The 19,113-nt window shown below is 31.3% G+C and overlaps 1 protein-coding gene across 5 annotated transcripts in view; it reads right to left on the bottom strand.

Annotated features, from left to right (window-relative positions):
* Positions 1-19,113, bottom strand: part of LOC112686414 — a 34,547-nt gene extending 15,434 nt beyond the window's left edge. For 2 of the 5 annotated variants that reach the window (XM_025558669.1, XM_025558667.1), the window contains exons 1-4: positions 18,513-19,113; positions 13,049-13,253; positions 7,059-7,223; positions 1,322-3,933 (exon numbers count right to left, since the gene is read on the bottom strand). In XM_025558669.1, the coding sequence (XP_025414454.1) occupies positions 1,322-3,933; positions 7,059-7,223; positions 13,049-13,232 (2,961 nt within the window). In that variant the 5' untranslated portion in view covers positions 13,233-13,253; positions 18,513-19,113. The remainder of the gene's footprint in view (positions 1-1,321; positions 3,934-7,058; positions 7,224-13,048; positions 13,254-18,512) is intronic. The other 3 variants (XM_025558668.1, XM_025558671.1, XM_025558670.1) reach the window with 3 other exon arrangements.

Here is a 19,113-nt window from a genome sequence, read left to right on the forward strand (position 1 = left end):
GATACTGAAGCAAACATGAATATTAAATATTTTGATTGATACAAGTCAGGCGTATATGTGCTTGAACAAATTCTAAATATAAAGTTTTTAATGATTTTTATAAAGCAATTTGTACATTTAAGTTTGAATGAATTATAGACATTATAAAATTATAATGTACTCGGAGTAAATACGTTGTGCTTATTATATACTCGTATATGCTTATTTATTAAGACAAAATAATGAATCATTATGAATTAAAATCAATATACTATAGTGTTTATTTTAATAGTGATTGTATAGTTTATATTGCACATACTATAATTACGTACAACTAAAATACACTTCATATAATTTGTTCAAATCTAATTAATATGTATCCAATGTCACCACAATCATGCAAACAATTCAAAATTTGACGAACAATTGTTCAGGCTTAAATAGAGTCGTAAATTATTTTCTATGGAATGACTAAGTTGTTTATATAGTATTCAGTCAGAAATCTATTCTTTGTGCTAATTTAATTAATAATTATTATCACGCTTATAAGATTCATCGAAACCCGTTAATATATTTTTCCCTCTGCTTATAACTGTTTAGTAAACATACGATGTATATTGTGTGAAATTATTGAATGAAAAGGACTTAGAACACGCGTTTTAGTAAAATTAACGTAACACGCATGGGTGAATATCACAGAAAGGGTCCAATAACAACAACTACAACTACAACTTAAAACCACTAAAAAAATGTTATAAAAATAACTACACAAATTTAAATGTAAAAATCAACAACATATTTTTAATGAATACTATTATATTATCTATAATATTTTGAATTATTTTTTATTTTCAACTGTGATGAATATTAAACTAGGTAAATATAAAATCTAAACATTGCGTCAAAAGTATAACAAATTTATACTGTTTCATTAAAATGTGCAAACATTTTTTAACCGTAATCAAAAGATAAGAAAATTATTATTTTTGCTATAAACAGTTACGCTCAGAGCCACGATGCTGTATTGATTGCGTTCTGACAAACGGCCCCTCCCCCATCGGATGACCTGAATGTACCGAATGACCCATAAAATTCGCCACCACCCAAATAATCCTCTTTGACCTATATATATACACACACACTTGATATTGAAGTTTTCACATAAAAACATTATTGTTTATATTTATTTTCGTTATAAAACGAACGACCACGAACTACCGACAATATCGCATTAACATAATTTATTTGCGACGTGTGCACGGTGTACGCAGTACACACATTTAATAATATATAAGCCAATATAGTACACAAACGGTATAATATTAAACTCATTATTGTTCACCTGTATGGCCGCTTGGTTTTCTTTGTCCAGCAAAAATTCCATGGACTTGGCCCTGTGATCGGTGGTATTCGAAGACGACCCATCGGCGGATGGTCGGGTCGAGTCACTGGGCGCCAAAGACAATTTGGCCGACGACGCACCCAGGTCGAGCAGACTGCGAGCCTTTTTGTTGGGGCTGCATCCACCACCGCCCATCATTAGCGAAGAGGACGACGTTCTGGTCACATTTGAGTCCAAGTCGGTCTCGAGCAAACCGGCTCGATGATGATCCGGGCGGGACATCGCGGCGGCGGGCGACCGCGATTGTAGGGACGCGCGACTGCCGGCTGTCGGCAATGCCGGTGGCGGCGGCAGTCGGCCACCGCGATTCTCGTCGTACATGAGGCGCCGGCGCGTTGCGTACCCGTCAGTCGACGGGGGTAGCGGGGGTAACGGCGGTTTTTTACCCTTGTCCGCGGCCGTAGACGATCGCCTCGAAACGGGTGGCGGGGGCGGCGGCGTGTCGGGTCTACAATTGCCCGGTGGTGGCGGCGGCGCCTGAACCGTCATCGTTCCACCGCCGGCCGCCGCGGCCTCATCCTCGGTCCGTTGCTGTTTCTTCTTGTCCTTACCGCGCCGGCCACTCAGCCTGCGCAACGAGAACCGCTGGAAAAATCCACCCAGCTTGCCGCCGATCGATTTCGATTTGGTCGCGGACGACATGGAAGACGTCGTTGTCGGTGTGTGGTTGGCTTCGGCTGGACGCGACTGTTGCGCACTGCGACTGCACGTGTCGTAGCCGACTGACTGCACCGCGGCGGAACCGGTGTTGGTGGGCGCGGCGATGATCCTATGCGACATTGGTGGGGAGCCGCCCGTAATGAAGTCCAGCCGTTCGCGCAGCTGTTGTTTTTCTGCCACACTCGGACGCCTGGTTTCCGACGGCAAACCGGTCAACAGTTTCATCACCATTGTGTCAATGTTCTCGTCCACTTCGTCGCTGGCCCGGTCGTAGGCGGCCGTGACCGCGGCCGCAGCCGCCGTCTCGTAGTCGTCATCGTCGTCTTCGTCTTCTTCTTCCGTGTCCGGGGGTCCTTCCGACTCGTTACCGCCGTCTCCCGCATCCGTGCTGCTGCTGGCGGTACTGGTGCTGAAGCTCTCGCGCCAGTTCACCTCGGACACGACGGGACAAAAGTGCACACCCTTGTTGGGTGCCTGCGCCGCGGCCAGGTTGACAAAACTGGTGGTTATCAGCAGATTGCTGCCGCGCGAGGAGGCCGCGCTTAACGCCGATTCGCTCTCATAGTGTATGCGCTTCAACGAATGCGATCTGTCCAACGATACGGTGGAGTCTAGCAATTTCTTGGAGCGTAGATAGTCCCCGCCGGCGGAGGCTCCGTCCGCCAGCAGACCGTCGGCGCACAGGTTGGGCGTGCTTGACATGGGCAAACGGGACGCCATCATACCGTCGCGGTGGTGATGGTGGAGGTGGTGATGATGGCGTTGGTCGTCGTCGTCGTCGGTCGTAGGAGAATCCGTAGTCACTGACGGCCGATCGCCCAGATCGGGATAGCTGTGCCAGGCTACGTTAAATTTAGATTTCATCTCGTCGTCGTCGTCGTCGTCGTCCGTCGACCCCTTCTCCGCGACTTTGGCGCAGCATACGATCGTGTTGGAGGAAACAGCGGCGGTATCGGCGGCCGCCACCGCCGCCGCAATGCTTTTCGTCGACATCTCAAAATAGTTTTCGTCCTCGACAATCGGCGTGTACGTTTGTACCGCCGAGTGACTGCGGGGAACCTGATCACCGAAACCGCTGTCCTCGCTCAAGTTCTCCGCCGATCGCTGCAGCTGTACCTGCTTGCCGCCGACCTCTTGCACGACCACGTCTTCCGGTTTTTTACCGTCTGTCTCGTCATAGTCGTCATCGGTTTTCCGGTACGCCGGATCGATGAGACAGTCAACCGTTTTGTACATGCCGCCGGCAGGCGGTGGGACGACCGTTGCCGACGACAATGTCGACGCGTCGTACGGCCCTTCACCCCCGCATCGCCGCAAATCCTCGAGACTCTGGGACACGTCGTTCATGCCATCCCGGTGACACCGCTTCCGGCTCGCGGCCGAGTGCACGCTCTCCATGCTCTTGCTCAGCGACTTCGCGCTGCTGGACCCGTCGCCTGCGAAGCTTGAGAACGTCGTGCTGCACAATGCATTTTCATCCTCGTCCAACGTGTCGTCTACGTCCACCTGCTGTTTCCAGCCGTTCCGTGGACGCGCGATGCCCACCCCCGCCGCTGCGGGATGCTGAGAGTTCAGGGACTCCGCGCTGTTGGACATGAACGGCGTGGCGGTGGCGGTGGTCCGGAACACCGTTTGTTCGCATTGTTTTTCCAGGCTCTCGAACTGCAACAGACTGCCGCCGCCGCATCCGTTAGTCAGCAGCCCGGCGCCCGTCCACAAATGATGATTTTGCAGGTTGTCCCTGTAGAACACAGTGTCGTTATCTTCGTCGTCATGCACCCCCGGATCGTTGTTGTTGTACACCCTGTGCGAGGAATTTTTATTGTTGCTCGAACTGAACCAGTTAAGCGGATCGCGATTTTTTACTGACCAGTTATCCTCCTTTATGAAATCTGTAAAAGGTCAGTGAATCTTAGAATTTTCTCGTGCGAAGCAAAAACAAAACTATAAAACATACATTCACAATTAAACCAATGAACGTTCAAATGAAAACGTTTAACATCATCGTGCTTTCAACGGACTTTTAACAATTACGTGATGATACGTAATGATTTAAACAACTTTATCTTATCAATAATACACTTTATATACTTTAGATTAAATAATTAGTTAATTTAAATAAATTAAGTAGAGATCATTTTTAAATCAATTTTCTACTATATGAGTAGTGTTTCTTTGATTATTAGATGACTTTTATAAATCATGTACCCATCAAGTATAAAACAACGAATTTATAATACTATACGCAAATGGGTGATTAATAATTTAATGATTTCACCTCATTGAAATATTATTTATTTATTGGTTCAAATTACCAATTACATAAAGGTCAATAACAGTGACATAACTTAGTCTGAATTATATATAATTGAGCTCATTGTCATAAATCAAGGAGAACATGATACAGTTGTAATAGTTAAATTAAATGGAAAATGTAAATAATCATCCAATAAAAATACGTTTAAGTTTATAGAATTTAAAAATGAGTATACATATTTTATATAACAGGTATAATAAATTATTTATCTAAAAATTCAAAAAATAATAGTAATAGTTAGTAATGGGTATGTATTAATTATAAATTAGTTATTTATTTATATATATATATTAATCAGAACTTATATGAAGATTTTTTTTTAAATGCTTCGATTTTTATAAATTTCATGAGATTTTCTAAATACGAGTAATCCAAAACTTAAACATGTAAAGAACTATTTGACAATTAATGAACAAGTATAATAGTATTAGGTAATAAATGCAATTGTAAATGTAAAAATATTATTTTAGATTAAATAAAAATGTAAAAATGATAAATAAATCAAGAAATAACAAAAACTTATAGGATCATAATAAATTAGCTTAAATAATTGTATTATGTATATATGCAGGCCCAACGAAAAGGGGGGAGGGGCAGCTTGGGCTGTAACTCAAGGGTCCAGACTTCAAAAAAGGCCCGGGGCCTGACCGAGTACACTACGTCTCGGTCATGGTGTCGAGCTATTTGTGAATCACCAACATGAATCGTGCTACCAATCTACCCAAATAATCATTGCGTATGCTGTATAGTTATAACAAATCTACAATAAAGTGAACACAACAATATTGATCTAAAACGTAGACAAATAACATTTTCAAGAAAAATCCATATGCTATAAATAATTATTTTCATTTAGTCTATGAAATAATCATGACTGCGATTACATTATCTCTTTGGAATACACATTTTAAAAGATACTGGATGTCAGTGGCAAGTTTAAAACCTCATGTGAGAAGGGCCTGAATTAATTTGTCTCTGGGGCCGTAGATTTATCTCCACGGTTCTGTATATAAATGCATATATTTATGTAATTTTATTTTCTTTTTACAAATTTAATATTTATATAAGCTATAAATCTTTTGTAGACAATAATGCTATACTCATAACCCCTTCAGGGTGTTATAACTTTAATAAATAAATAATTATTTATAATAAAAATGATTCACGTTAAATATAAAAAGATATAAAATAATAAGTATTGTAATGTTTTTAAAATAATTTATGAATAGTTTTTTAAAAATACAATTATTTGAAAGAAGCATTGGATTTCAACAGAACTCCTATAAGAAATACGTAAATATTTTTATATTACAACATATGTGCTGTTTAAGTTGCCTGATCAAACATTTCTAGGAACGCAATTTCAATAAAGTGATAAAGAATAAGACGTCTTATTACAAACAAAAATAGATAGTATAAATATTCATATAAATTATAAACAGAAAACAGAGTGATTCCAAACTCCCCTTAGCAATATAGTATATGGAAATACGTAAATTATCGTTTAGTATGTTTCAAAACTCGTTTATAATATGGTACAAATGTTTTACATTAAAAATTGTAGGTCTATTTTTCAATATCAAGGATAAAGTAACAAATTTTTAGTAAATAAGAATAAACACATAGAATTGAAAGTTAATAAAAAAGTAAAAAAAAATAAATACTTTTTATGATTTAAACTATGTTGTTTGATTTATGTATTGTTTTTATAAATAATTAATACAATATGATTATGTACTTAATTAAATGAACTTTAAAACATATTAGTCAAGAAAATCATGAAAGACTATGTTAATAGTAGGCTTATGTATTCATTGATAAAATAGTAATTTATACACATAATATATAAATATTACTATATTTTAATTTAATATTAGTACATACCTATGTAAATAGGGAAACTTGAATACTAAAGAATCCATAAAAATTATGTATTATATGTAAACAATATAAATATTAATTAAAATTTAATATCAAAAAACTTTTTATAAGTAAGCATAAGAACATAGGTTAAAAATAATGCTAATAGAAGAATATATAGATATTTATATGTTACTTGAGTTATATCAAATTTCAATAGCCGATGACTCAATAACCATAAATTAAATTTTTTTTTCAAATTATTAGTATTAAAATTCATTGTATTGAGCGTATGGTATAAATTATTTGAGGTTTAAATTAATTTTTTTCCAATAACTCTGAGAGCTCATTCTAAAGATTACTTATTTGGATTACAAAAATTGGCTGGCCAATCCAATAATAGAGATGGATGACCAAGATGTATTATATTTCCCTGATAATTCAAATTATATGTACATGTGAACATATTACTACACAATTATGCCACCACTAAATTGAATTATATTAAAATTAATAACTGATATATGACATATAATACAGATTAATATAATCAAATTTTTAAAAAGAATAATAATAATTAAAAAAATAAATAAAACTAACTAATAATTATTAAAACTCATTTTAAATAATTTATTGAAAATACTTGAAATTTGAACAATAAGTAAATTAAATTCCAAGTAGTATCAATACTTTTTATTAAAAAACTACTATTTATAGAACAAGGAGATATTTTTTAATTATATTAATCTGATTAATTATTTCATTAATTGTAAATAAGTAATATTTAAAATTATTATCTAATTTATTAAATATTTATTATTTATATAGTAAAAATAAAACCTTCTTCACTACTTCTTTCGGAATCCGTCCGTAAATCATCTGAAGTTTCTTCTAGAATTGTTTCCAGAAAAATGTAAGATGTGCTTCTTACAAGGTTTCCATTATAATTGTTTTGACTGAACGATGACCAATTATCTTCGTCGTCGTTATCACAAAGATTGTCTTCTGAAATACATGCAAAGAAAAAAATTAATTTATCAATTACAAAAATATTTAGCTAAGTTCGAAGAGTAAGTAAATAATGTCAAAATGACAAAATATTAAATACCGTATTTGGTATTGATATGAATTTAAAAATTGTTAATTTATTGTTAATTGAGACACATGTTTTTAAATAAATCAGTTTTGTTAATTGTGTTGTTCCATAATAAACTGCTATGACATAGTGACGACGTCTAATACCAATAATACCTATAGAAATTATTTACAATTAGCCCACGTATTTGTTATAGCAATTTTACATAATGTTTTGTCAATGTGTCGGCAAATCGTTTAACATATTTCATTAGTTGTTGGGTATATAGTATATACTATATACGTTATATTCACATCGTCGCGGCCACGTACTGTGATATACAAGTGTAACCAAAACGCCAAAGACAATGAAATTATTACAAAGTACGTTACTATAAAGCATAAGATACTACACATGTATTCAATCAGTCATGCGAACACATACGGTATACGAACATTTAAATGGAAAATTAAAACGAGATGGATAGAAGTACAATTAATGTGTCATTTTCAGAATGTCAAAATTATAAAAATTACGGAGTGAATTTTGAACGGGTAAGCACTTATATTCAAAGGCTCAATATCCCATTATGACCTTTGCGATAATTTAACTTTTTATATATATTACAAGTAAAAGTGTATAACCAATAAAATAAAATAAATAAATGATAAATTAGCACTAAAAGCCCTAAATAATGTTAAAATGGAAGTAATCAACAGATATAAAAAAAGGTGAAGCTTTAGACCCTGTTCCTTACCTATTCATCCATAACTCAAGTCTAGGAATGATTTTGCTGAACACATTTCAAAGTACAATATATTATTAAAAGTACCAATATACAACCGCAATAATATTTAATTTATTCTTTCAAATGTACGAACATACAATTCAAATTTACACGGACTTGAATAATAAAAAAAAATTAAATTAAATAATTTTTAGAATTTAAAATTGTTTCCAACTCATTTATAAAATAAGAAATATTGGTAAGTACATGTTAATACGAATAATATAATAATAAATATTTTTAGTCGGTGTAATTTTTTATCCGATAAAACATTTTTATTTATTTATAAGACGTTAACAATTTGATTTGATTAATGATATATTCAAATTTCAATACTTATCATTTATTAGTGTACCGATTTCATTAATAATATATAGTATGTGTATTTTTTTTTCATTAATAAAATGTGTGCTTCGATATATTATTTAAACATTACGGTATGAACTATTGCTGATTAAAATAATTAATTATAGGAAAATGAAAAATAATTTAATTAATTTTTTAACTGATACTATATCATTTATGTATGGGGATAATGTTTGCTAAAAACCTAGTTATATTAAAATGATTAGGTTTTTTTTTGAAAATTTTCAGTTCCTTAAAAGTCTCATAAAATACGCACTAGATAAATATATTTTGAAGGTCTATTTTATCTGAGTACCATACTGCGAATAATTGAAGTTGTGAAATGAGATAAAATAAATATTTTTTTACTTTATTTTAAAGTTTACCATAGATAACCATAGTTCACATGATTATATACTCCGATTTAACAAAACCTCGTTGTTTATTTCTTAACGGATAGGCGAATTACTGTTAATTATTGTTCTTTCGGAGATATTTGCGATTCAATAATCTTCCAAGTTACTTTATTTCTCAATCAGTAATGTAATATTTATATAACGTCTGCTAGAGCTTAACTTTTACTTTGCAAAATAAATTTCAAAATTAAAACCATCATTCCTGATCATCGGACCAATTTGTGACAACAGATTATTTCTAAGGATCAAATAGATTGTAATAATATACGCCTAAGCATTCATATATTTTTTAAAAAAAATGAATGTACAATTAAATAACTATAATAATCAGTACACATTAAATATAAAAATAGGTCATATGTACTAAAGATAAAATATAGCACACACACACACAGTTGACATTAAACATAAGGAGCAACATTTTCAAACACCTCAGACGCGTTCTTGTTATCCTTTGGTATAGACGGTCAAAGGCGAGTGTAAAAGACTACGCAGATCGTCTATGCAGAAGGATATAAGTAATTGTAAAACGTTCTGTAAAAGTTTAAAATAAGTGTATTAATGTGTGTATAAGTAATTTAAATAAAATTAATATAAATGAGTTAAAAAAAAGGAAGTTATTGTCATTTTAAAATATAAATTGGTCGCCTTATTTCATACCTGAAGAGTCAACTACAGTTGTCAAGAGGCAGATCGACACAATCATCGGAGAGGTAATATTAAAAATTTATAATATAATAAGTAATGATTTAAAGAAAAATAAATAAATCCTTCACTCATATATTAACATATTATATATGCTTTAATTATTAAATCTCTACAAGATCGTAGATAAAATGAGCACTGACAAAAAAATTTAACATTTATTTTTGATAATATTGTACTGTTAGATGTGTTTCTATAATAATTCAATTTAACAGGTATTGGATCACGATTAGTTCAGAAAATAATAAATTTGTAGAACTAAAAGCAAGTTAAACTGAAAAGTTTAATTTCAAAAAATGATTAATTTTTTTATTTTACAGTAAAATACCGTTATTCAGTTTTATTCTAAAAATGCCATTTTTACTAAACATTTATACCTATCATTATGTCTAGTCATCATTAGCAATCAAAACACAACTCACGTTTACGGTGTTTTACTCCTAACATGAGGTCATCACTCATCACGCTTTATGAACATTGTATACGCGCCTAATTTATACATCAAATTTATGCAAAACAGTATGTATCTATACAACAAAATAATATAATCCAACAACCAAGTTTCATAAACACATATTTCAGTGGGTAGTGAATATTGAATGCACTTTTTTTTCTATCATAACGCAAGAAAAATGTTTATAGCAATAAATCATTATTTTTAAAAAGAACCATGACATTTGTGGTTAATTATAAAACAGAACATGGATGATTAGCTTTCGGTAGTAATGATATTTTTCTGTTATCATAAGTAGAATGTTATAAAAAAATCTAGCACGAGTGAACGGTGACGACGCGCTCAAGAAATAGAATGGATTTAAAACTGCAAGTAGTTTCCGTGAAGCCAAATAACGGTATGTAGTAATATTCTGCCACGTTACTGGCCTATTTTTACCGAAGTTCCTGAGCAATTTTGTTCGCTGATATAACGCGATAACCATATTACACCTCGTACAGTGCAATTCACATTATTTACTATATGAACTACTAACATTATTTGAATTACATAGAAAAGTATTGTACAAATACTGGTTATATGTAAACACGTTGTATGAATTTAAAGAGTCTAAGTTATTGTCTAATCTTAAACATATATCATAATTTTATAATAATAATATTCGTTCATAAGCCACGCTATTTTAAACTATAGTATATATTATGCATTATCAGATATTGTTAAGGCGACTGCACAAAATATGTCAAACGCAATATATTTTTCATACATTGAATTTATAGAAGTTTAGAATAAGCTATATATGTTAATAAACATAAAACGAATAAAAAAATATTGATAGGTAGGTAGTTAATATATTTTTAATTACATTTTACATTTGTTTACAAGAAAAATTAGGTTTATCGTTTGTTTATAAATGTTAATCAGATAACATAATAATCCGTTTTAATATAATTAAAAATACTAAATACCCTTATTTTTAAAAATAAATGTTGGTGATATATGTAATCCTTCTGCGGGGGCAAACTATAGCAACTAAAAGTGTAAAGTAATTGCAGTAACTAAATTATTCACTTTACAATATATTCATTTTTAAATTAAGAATTTGTTCAGATGCGTAGGTATTACGACTATAGTACATAGACAGTAACAACTGTTAATACATTTATAATATACAAATCTATACTGTATGTATACATGATTAAACTATATAAAATTAACATTTTACTATTTAATACGAATAACATGAAAACGTGGGTTTTTAAATACGATATTTAGTTTAAAATATAATTTAAATAATTTTTCGTTACGAAAAACATTTATTAATTTATAGATTCAATCCCAGCATGATTTTTAATTTCACTTGAAGTAAGTATGAAGTATTAAATAATTTTATAGTTTAAAATGAAAATACTATAAAAATTGCTTTAAAATAAATACTTAGCACATCGATGATTTTGTATGCATTATGAACATGAAACGTTTTATATACTAACCGACTCGTATACAATATGGAAATATGTAAACGCCTATCGTGAGAATTTATTAAGAAATTCAATAATATATATATTTACTTTTATCAACAACTTCGATACAGTTAAGAAAACGATTAAAGATATATGTCTTTAATCATGGCTAAGAATAAGATAACAACTATAAGATTTAAAAAATACATTCACTAACAGTGTTAACTGTGCGTGCAAAAAACGAGTTTACTCTAACATAAATAGCACAAAATAAAATGGACTCTATCGAGTAACAGTATTGGTAAACAGTAAGTACTATATATATATAAATAAGTAGCGAATAAAAAACAGTTCCTAGAAACAGTAATATGTATAATGCGAATGATGCAAAATTATCACTTACGCTACGCCTTATTATTTCGATAAAATGATAAACCGTACACAACACATAATGCGATATCACTTGATAATAATTAATAACCAGCTGATGGTTGTACGAATATATAACCCGTAGGCTGGTGTAACCAGTACGTAAAACAACAAAATTGCTCTTGTTACAATGTCGTGGTCGTTTCTGTAAGCGGTTCAATGTACTTGTGATTGGACATGGCTTCAGGGAAAACGTGATACGTTGAACGGTAAAACAAATTTTCTCGAGAGGCACTAGTACTTTATATTATTTTAGATAAAAAATTGTCTACTCGATATCGTATAAGCATTTTCTAGTATCATAGAAATCAATTGATCCTATCATCAATGGCTAAATTGGCACGCTGCTGAATCAATAAACTGAAAAAGTGGCGTCAGTATTTAGTAATATATTTCCCTGGCGTTCTTATACTGTTTAAACGTGAAACAATAGATTTTATCAAACCATATACAATTTGTAGCGTTTACCTTTACTACGATCACCAAAAAATACAATTCAAGTCTTAAGAATAAAGATTCTAAATAATACTAAACACCGAAACCAAAAGAGTTGGCTCTTACGTATAGATACATCTGTAGGAAATATTTACGATATGTACGTGTATGGTGTAAGAATATTATAAATATATACTAAACACATAAATAGAGTGTTGAAAGAACACATAATTTAAGACGATCACGTTTCTCAAATAATTAGAAAATACATACATGCGGCACGTGTACACGATTGGTAAACGTTCGTTATTACATTAATTTTATTTTGTTTTACTCGTTAACGCACGACTCGAATAATTATGCTTATTCATGGGTAGCTGCTTATTCTAGGGTAGGAAAAATTCCATTCTGTTCACTTGTTAAAATGTCATCGTCGACTTAATCGACGGCAGTGACGTTATTCTGTTTTCAGTTACACTGAAATATTATAAGGATCGACATCATCATGGCCGATGGTAGATAACAATAGATCATCGCTGTGTTGGTCGTTTTAATACAGAGAAATGTGAATACTGACGCGAGCGAGGTTTTCAAAGAATATACGTATGGTTTTTGTTGCGCACGTCTTGGTTGATGTTACTCGCATACGTGCGTGCGTGCGTATTATATAGTACAAAACGTACGGAATAGTCGAAGGTATAGTACGTTTGATTATAATTACCATTGTTGTCATCATCGAAATAGTCCGTACGATCGCCGGAATCGAATGTGGGATCGTTTTGTTGATGGCCATTGCCGACCATCGCCACCGGCGGTTGCTGGAGCCCGTACGCAGGAAGCCAATGATTAGTTCCAGCAGTCTCGAGCTTTTCCGACCAGTCACTGAACGCAATGTTTTCAGCCATATTCAAACACTAACTGACGACCTGTAAATATATTATTATTATGGTTGTTAATCGATTCGGAGGCATGTATGGCGAAAATAAACATTTATAACATAATCCTGTTCAGGTTTTTTTTTTATTTATTAGAAATCAAATCAGATATATATATATATATATATACATATAAATAACATTCTTACACATAACATTTGTTTTGATTATATCGTTATGTGTTATATTGCAACGTTGGCGTACTCGGAAACTATTATATACATATATAATATCACGCATAAATTTGCACATTTTTAATTTTTTTTTATATTTTATTTTTTATTGTTAGATATGTTTGGAAAATAAATTTTAAATTTACAAAGTATATGCGATATATTATTTAAAATCTAAGAATTCAAACGAACAGAATACTTTTATTAGGTACTGTATATCACGGAGCCCGTAGAATACAATAACGTTCATTTTTTTTTAAGGAATTGTTACATGGTCGAAAAAAAATTACATTTTATAAATACAATTTAACAACTTACGTATGGTAATATTAGTAAAATTTTAATATTATTATTAACATATTGTTGACTTATTTGCAATTTCATGTATAGAATAATAACAAGTAGGTAGATGCCATATAATTTTATATTGATAATATTTTTAAATGATTATAGGCACATAAGAACAATATTTCTCATATCTATTAGATAATTAAATTATAATTACAAATATTTAAAGTTAAAGTAAAATTTAAATTTAATAAAAGTACATACCTAAATTAATTATAATCACATTATTCATGAAAAAAAAAAACAATTATTTTACATATCAATTATAATTGTTCAATAATCAATATAAATTTACAAAAATTAAAACATTTCAATGCGATTTGTCTTACATTATAAAACACAGCTATTTACATCAACTTCTAATAATTGATTTTGATTTCAGCAGTTTATTGAAAAATGCAATGTAGCAGAAATGTTTTGCTATAAAAAATTAGATACTAACGTTATAACGGAAATGATTGTTGTACATAGACATAATACTTCACCAATTTCCGTTACATTTTTGTGAAGGCATCTTGTTACCATAGACATATTACCTAGTTTATTTACTTAGTTTATAGATCCATGGTTATTACTAATTTATGAATAAAGAAAAATCCGAATTTACACTCAATAGAAAATCATATATTAATATTTGCAACTAAATACTTACAAATTGACATTATTAAAATGAATTCATCAATTTGCTAATGACATAAAAATTCATAAAATCATGCACTACATAAATAAGTGATAATGTATCAACAGTTAAATCACTAACTGTTAAGAGTACTGATATGAAAAAATGTAGGTAGGCCTTAGGCATTTTATTAATAAATTTGTACCAAGGACAAATAACATGAAATTCTAGGTACAAATGTTATTTTTATTTAATTCGAAAAATGTAAATGAACATAAACTACAATATACACTATGTATACAGTGTATTTTAACTACATGATAGTTTTTGTTGTATAAAATAATTTTCAGTTTAGTGAGTAACCAAATGAAACTATGCATTAAACATGTACCTATTCAGTACTCACGTTTATTTATTTATTACTTGAATAGCTACTCTTTTTGAAAAAAAAACAACTATGCCAAATATGGTAAATAAGTTCATAGGACGTGACGAATAAATGTAGCAATTCTATTCTTCAACAAGGAACATTTTAAACATATTAATTTGAATGCATTACACATACATATTAAAATTATTTTATGTTTATGGAACAAGATATTTTAGGTAATTGGGTGGTATTTTTATCTTATTTATATCATAGCATAAAATTGATTGTTCAATATTAATTTGAAATCAAAGTACGTGATAAACAAATTTCAATGTTATGATACAGCAAGTAAATTATATAATTAAATACATTACATGTGATATTCTTAATAATAGTACTTCATTTTACAAATTTTAAATTTTAAAAATCGAATTTCAAAATCCTATAGTATACTAAATATATTTTTCTTTTTATAATATATGTATAATATAAAATTTTTCCATTGAGATTTTTCGTTACAAACATAAACATTTTACATTATAATTTATGATAAAGAACTAATGTTTACATTTTAAATGATAAAAATGTATTGGAAATCTAAAATTAAAAACTAAGAATTAACATATTAATTAATTTAGATTTGAATATTTTAACTAAAAATAAATTAAAATAGACACTATTAATAACGAAAATTATGTTAATTTTTAAACGCTTAAAACGTTAGAAATAAAAGTTGGGTAATAGTTATGTATTAGGTTTACTATAATTAATATTCGGTTTTTAGGGAAACAAAATTACGTTTTCTATGACGCATAACACGATCAAACATTATTATCATTTATTCATAAGCACCTAATTAAATAAGAAAAATAAACATTGTTTATTTATTTATTTATTTATTTGTTTACCATTTTAGATAGATTTTATCGAAGATATTATAGTATGTAATAGATTAATCTGAAAGATATAAAAAAATGATACTAAAATGCGCGTCATATTAAAAACAGTTAATTTTAGAATATCAGTTGGTAAATTTACTAACGTAGTAAATATTGTTTTTTGACATTGTTTGTGATTCTTATGAAAATAATTTAAAAAAAAATTCTTATCAATAATTCTTACCAACTAATAAGTCGTGTTTGCATACAATAAATTATATACTCCATTAGATATTAGATACATGCGTTGTTTTGAAAATATATTCATATTGAATTTATCATGAGAAAATAAGTTAGAAATGTATTTAAGTTTTCAGTAAAACATACATAATTTATAGAATACTAGAACATTTGAAAGCATTCCTTTCATAGCAGACAAATTATCAAAATATTGTTTTCTGAGAAATAGGAGGAACACAATTACTAATAATATACTTTATTATTTATTAATTTTCTAGAAAAATATCAAAAGGATAATTAAATATTATTTTTAAAACTAATAAAATACGTTAAATTAAAAAATAAATAATTTTCGAATAACTAAAATTAAACCATATTAATATCAATAAATTCTATAGCATACTACAATTGAATGATTATTAGTAGTTCATTGGTTTTTAAATTTAAATTTAATGACTACGAAAAGATATTTCTATCGACCAAATCACTTATAAGAAAACAAAATTGATGTCTTTTATTTTTTCATGTATGTTTTAAGTTTAAATACATTATAATTTTTTCATTTGAAAAAATAAAAAATGTTTTACAAATAAAAGTTAGTTAGGTTATTTATCTATAATCTAAATTCAAAAATTTACTAAAATTCAATAGTAACCCCTTAAACGTGTAGGTATATCTTTAAAACCCGTTTTTATTCAAATAAAATAATTAATTATATGATAATATATTATTTATAAAAATATACTAAATTAATGACAAGAAAATTATCCACTTTTTTAAAAATAAATAAATATTTATATTGCATAGGCTGGCCGCAGTGCTTAAATACATTCACCGAGAGTCCGATATTTTTAAACAGATTACATTTACGATGGGAATAGTTGAATAAGTGAAAGTTCTAAGACAATACAAAAGAACATACAAGCCATGAGAAAAATGCATTCGCTTCCAACTAATTGTAACATTCCAATTCCGATTTCAGTTACAAATCACAATATTATTATTATTATTATTATGTAGGTATATTTGAAATGATTTTCACTTTTCAGCTTTTATTTTGTGTAAAACAAAATATTTTTTAATTTAACAATGCATTCACTAAATAAAATCAAACGAAGAAATAAATAAGTGACTAATAATTATAAAAAACCAAGCATTTAATTTCTGGTTGATTCTTCAAATATGATATTTTAACTTAAAACTCCTAACAAAACACTCCACAATTTTAAATAAGAAAACAATATTTTAGCACGCGAGTATAGATATGTAGGTAATTTATAATTTGATTAATTCAATGCACATGGCGTGTTCTGGGTGCTAAAATGACAGGTGTTTATCGTTAAAACTGTAGGGTGAACGTCAACTTGAGAATAGTTTTAACACACAAGTCAGAACCCTCACTACGTGGTAACAAAATAATATGAAAACTATAATTTATAGTCGAAATAAATTATAGATCTACTATGATATTTACAATAATTTAAAAACAGCAGGCAACAAAACAAGCGACAACAAGTTTTTTCGTCCACTAAATAGTACACGCTCACGATTTCATAAAAATATAAACTTCTCACGGTTACCGAATAAAAGAAAAATAGTATTTTATTTTCGAAAATTTGTAACTTAATCATAAAAAATCAGCAACAAAGAGATCGCGCGATACTTGTCTACATAAAATACACTACCTACATGAATTCAGAGACGGATTTAACTTTTTTACGACTATAGATACTAAAAATTTGCCACCTCAATTATTAAACATAATAATACCTAACTCCACTTAAATTTTAATATAGATATTTATTTTTTTTACTTTTAGATATTTAGCCTGCTTTGGACAAATTTCAACGGATGACCTCCAAATTTTTATGAAAACGTAAAATGATAATTTTTATTAACCACCATTATTAAAACCATTCTTCGGACAGTTAAGTAAATATAAAATAAGGTATTTTCTATCTTTTTTTTTTTTTTTTTTTTTTTATACAAATAATGAATTTTAATAGAACACAACAAAATTTTCCGCCGACCAAATGTTGCCACCCTATAAGTTGCTGCCTACTCTAAATATTGGGGAAATCACCTCTACATGAATTATATTTTTAATATTTCTTGTTATAGTAATAAACAAAACTAACGAATAATCACCAAATATATTGTACATGGATTATTACCAACAACAATACCAAATCCACAGAACAATAAGCTAATGCATATTAGCCTACACCTGCATCCCACAAATTATGCCACTGGCTCAAACCGAAAACATGATTTGTAGTAGTTTAATATAATGTAATATACGGTTATAGTTGTGATGGAAATGTTGTTCGCAAGAACGTGAAACAAATGTCTAATTATCACGGGAACTTGGGACCAACTGCTTACGATGCGTTTGAATAAAAACAAGAGTCGGTTTATGATGACATTGAAGGGACCAGTTATGACGCGCGTAGTCCAATGTTTATGATAATATATTTTATCGGTATCATATTTTCACCAGATTTTACACACACACAGGTGCAAGTGCATCTACAAGTTATCGATTTCCACCGGGATCACTAGACGACGTTGACGTTTTCGCACGATGCAGATAGGTAATGTAATAAGCAAACGATCACTTACGGACGATATGTTACCGCTGTGTATTAATCCGTTCGAGCGTTTTATTTTCTTCACTTCGAACTGTGCGCACCGGATCGTTGCCCAGGACATTCCGTCGTCGGCCCCCAGGGTTAGTGGTTGGTTGAGAGGACGTAGCTTGGAGGGGGCTGAGGGAAGGTGCGGATAACTGTCGGCCGCTACGTAGGTACACCGTGCAAAAGCATCGCGGAACCGCACGTCCGGGGTAATGTCGGCGGACTCGGATAACGCGTCTAACGTAGAACCGTGGTATGAACGATCATTGCGTACCGGAGCTGTCGGACGCCTACGCGCGCGTTAGAAAATGCACCGCGAACGGGGGACGGACGAACGTATGGAATGAAAATGAAAACCGATAATAGGTTTTTTCGAGATCACCGCAACGGCGAGCCGGGGCGCGAGACACCGTGAGAACTGGTTCGGCGGCGTACCGAACAACGACTGCGGTCTGCGTTAATAGTCCGTTCCGGCATCCGGTTCGCCGACGACACGATAGCGGTTGCGTTTGCCGCGGATCACGGCACTGTACTGCTGCTGGCACCGCGCGAGCGCCGACGTGACCACCGGCGGGTACCCAAGACCA

This window comes from Sipha flava, unplaced genomic scaffold (genome assembly GCF_003268045.1).
Source record: "Sipha flava isolate LNK unplaced genomic scaffold, YSA_version1 307_pilon_pilon, whole genome shotgun sequence".
NCBI lineage: Eukaryota > Metazoa > Arthropoda > Insecta > Hemiptera > Aphididae > Sipha > Sipha flava.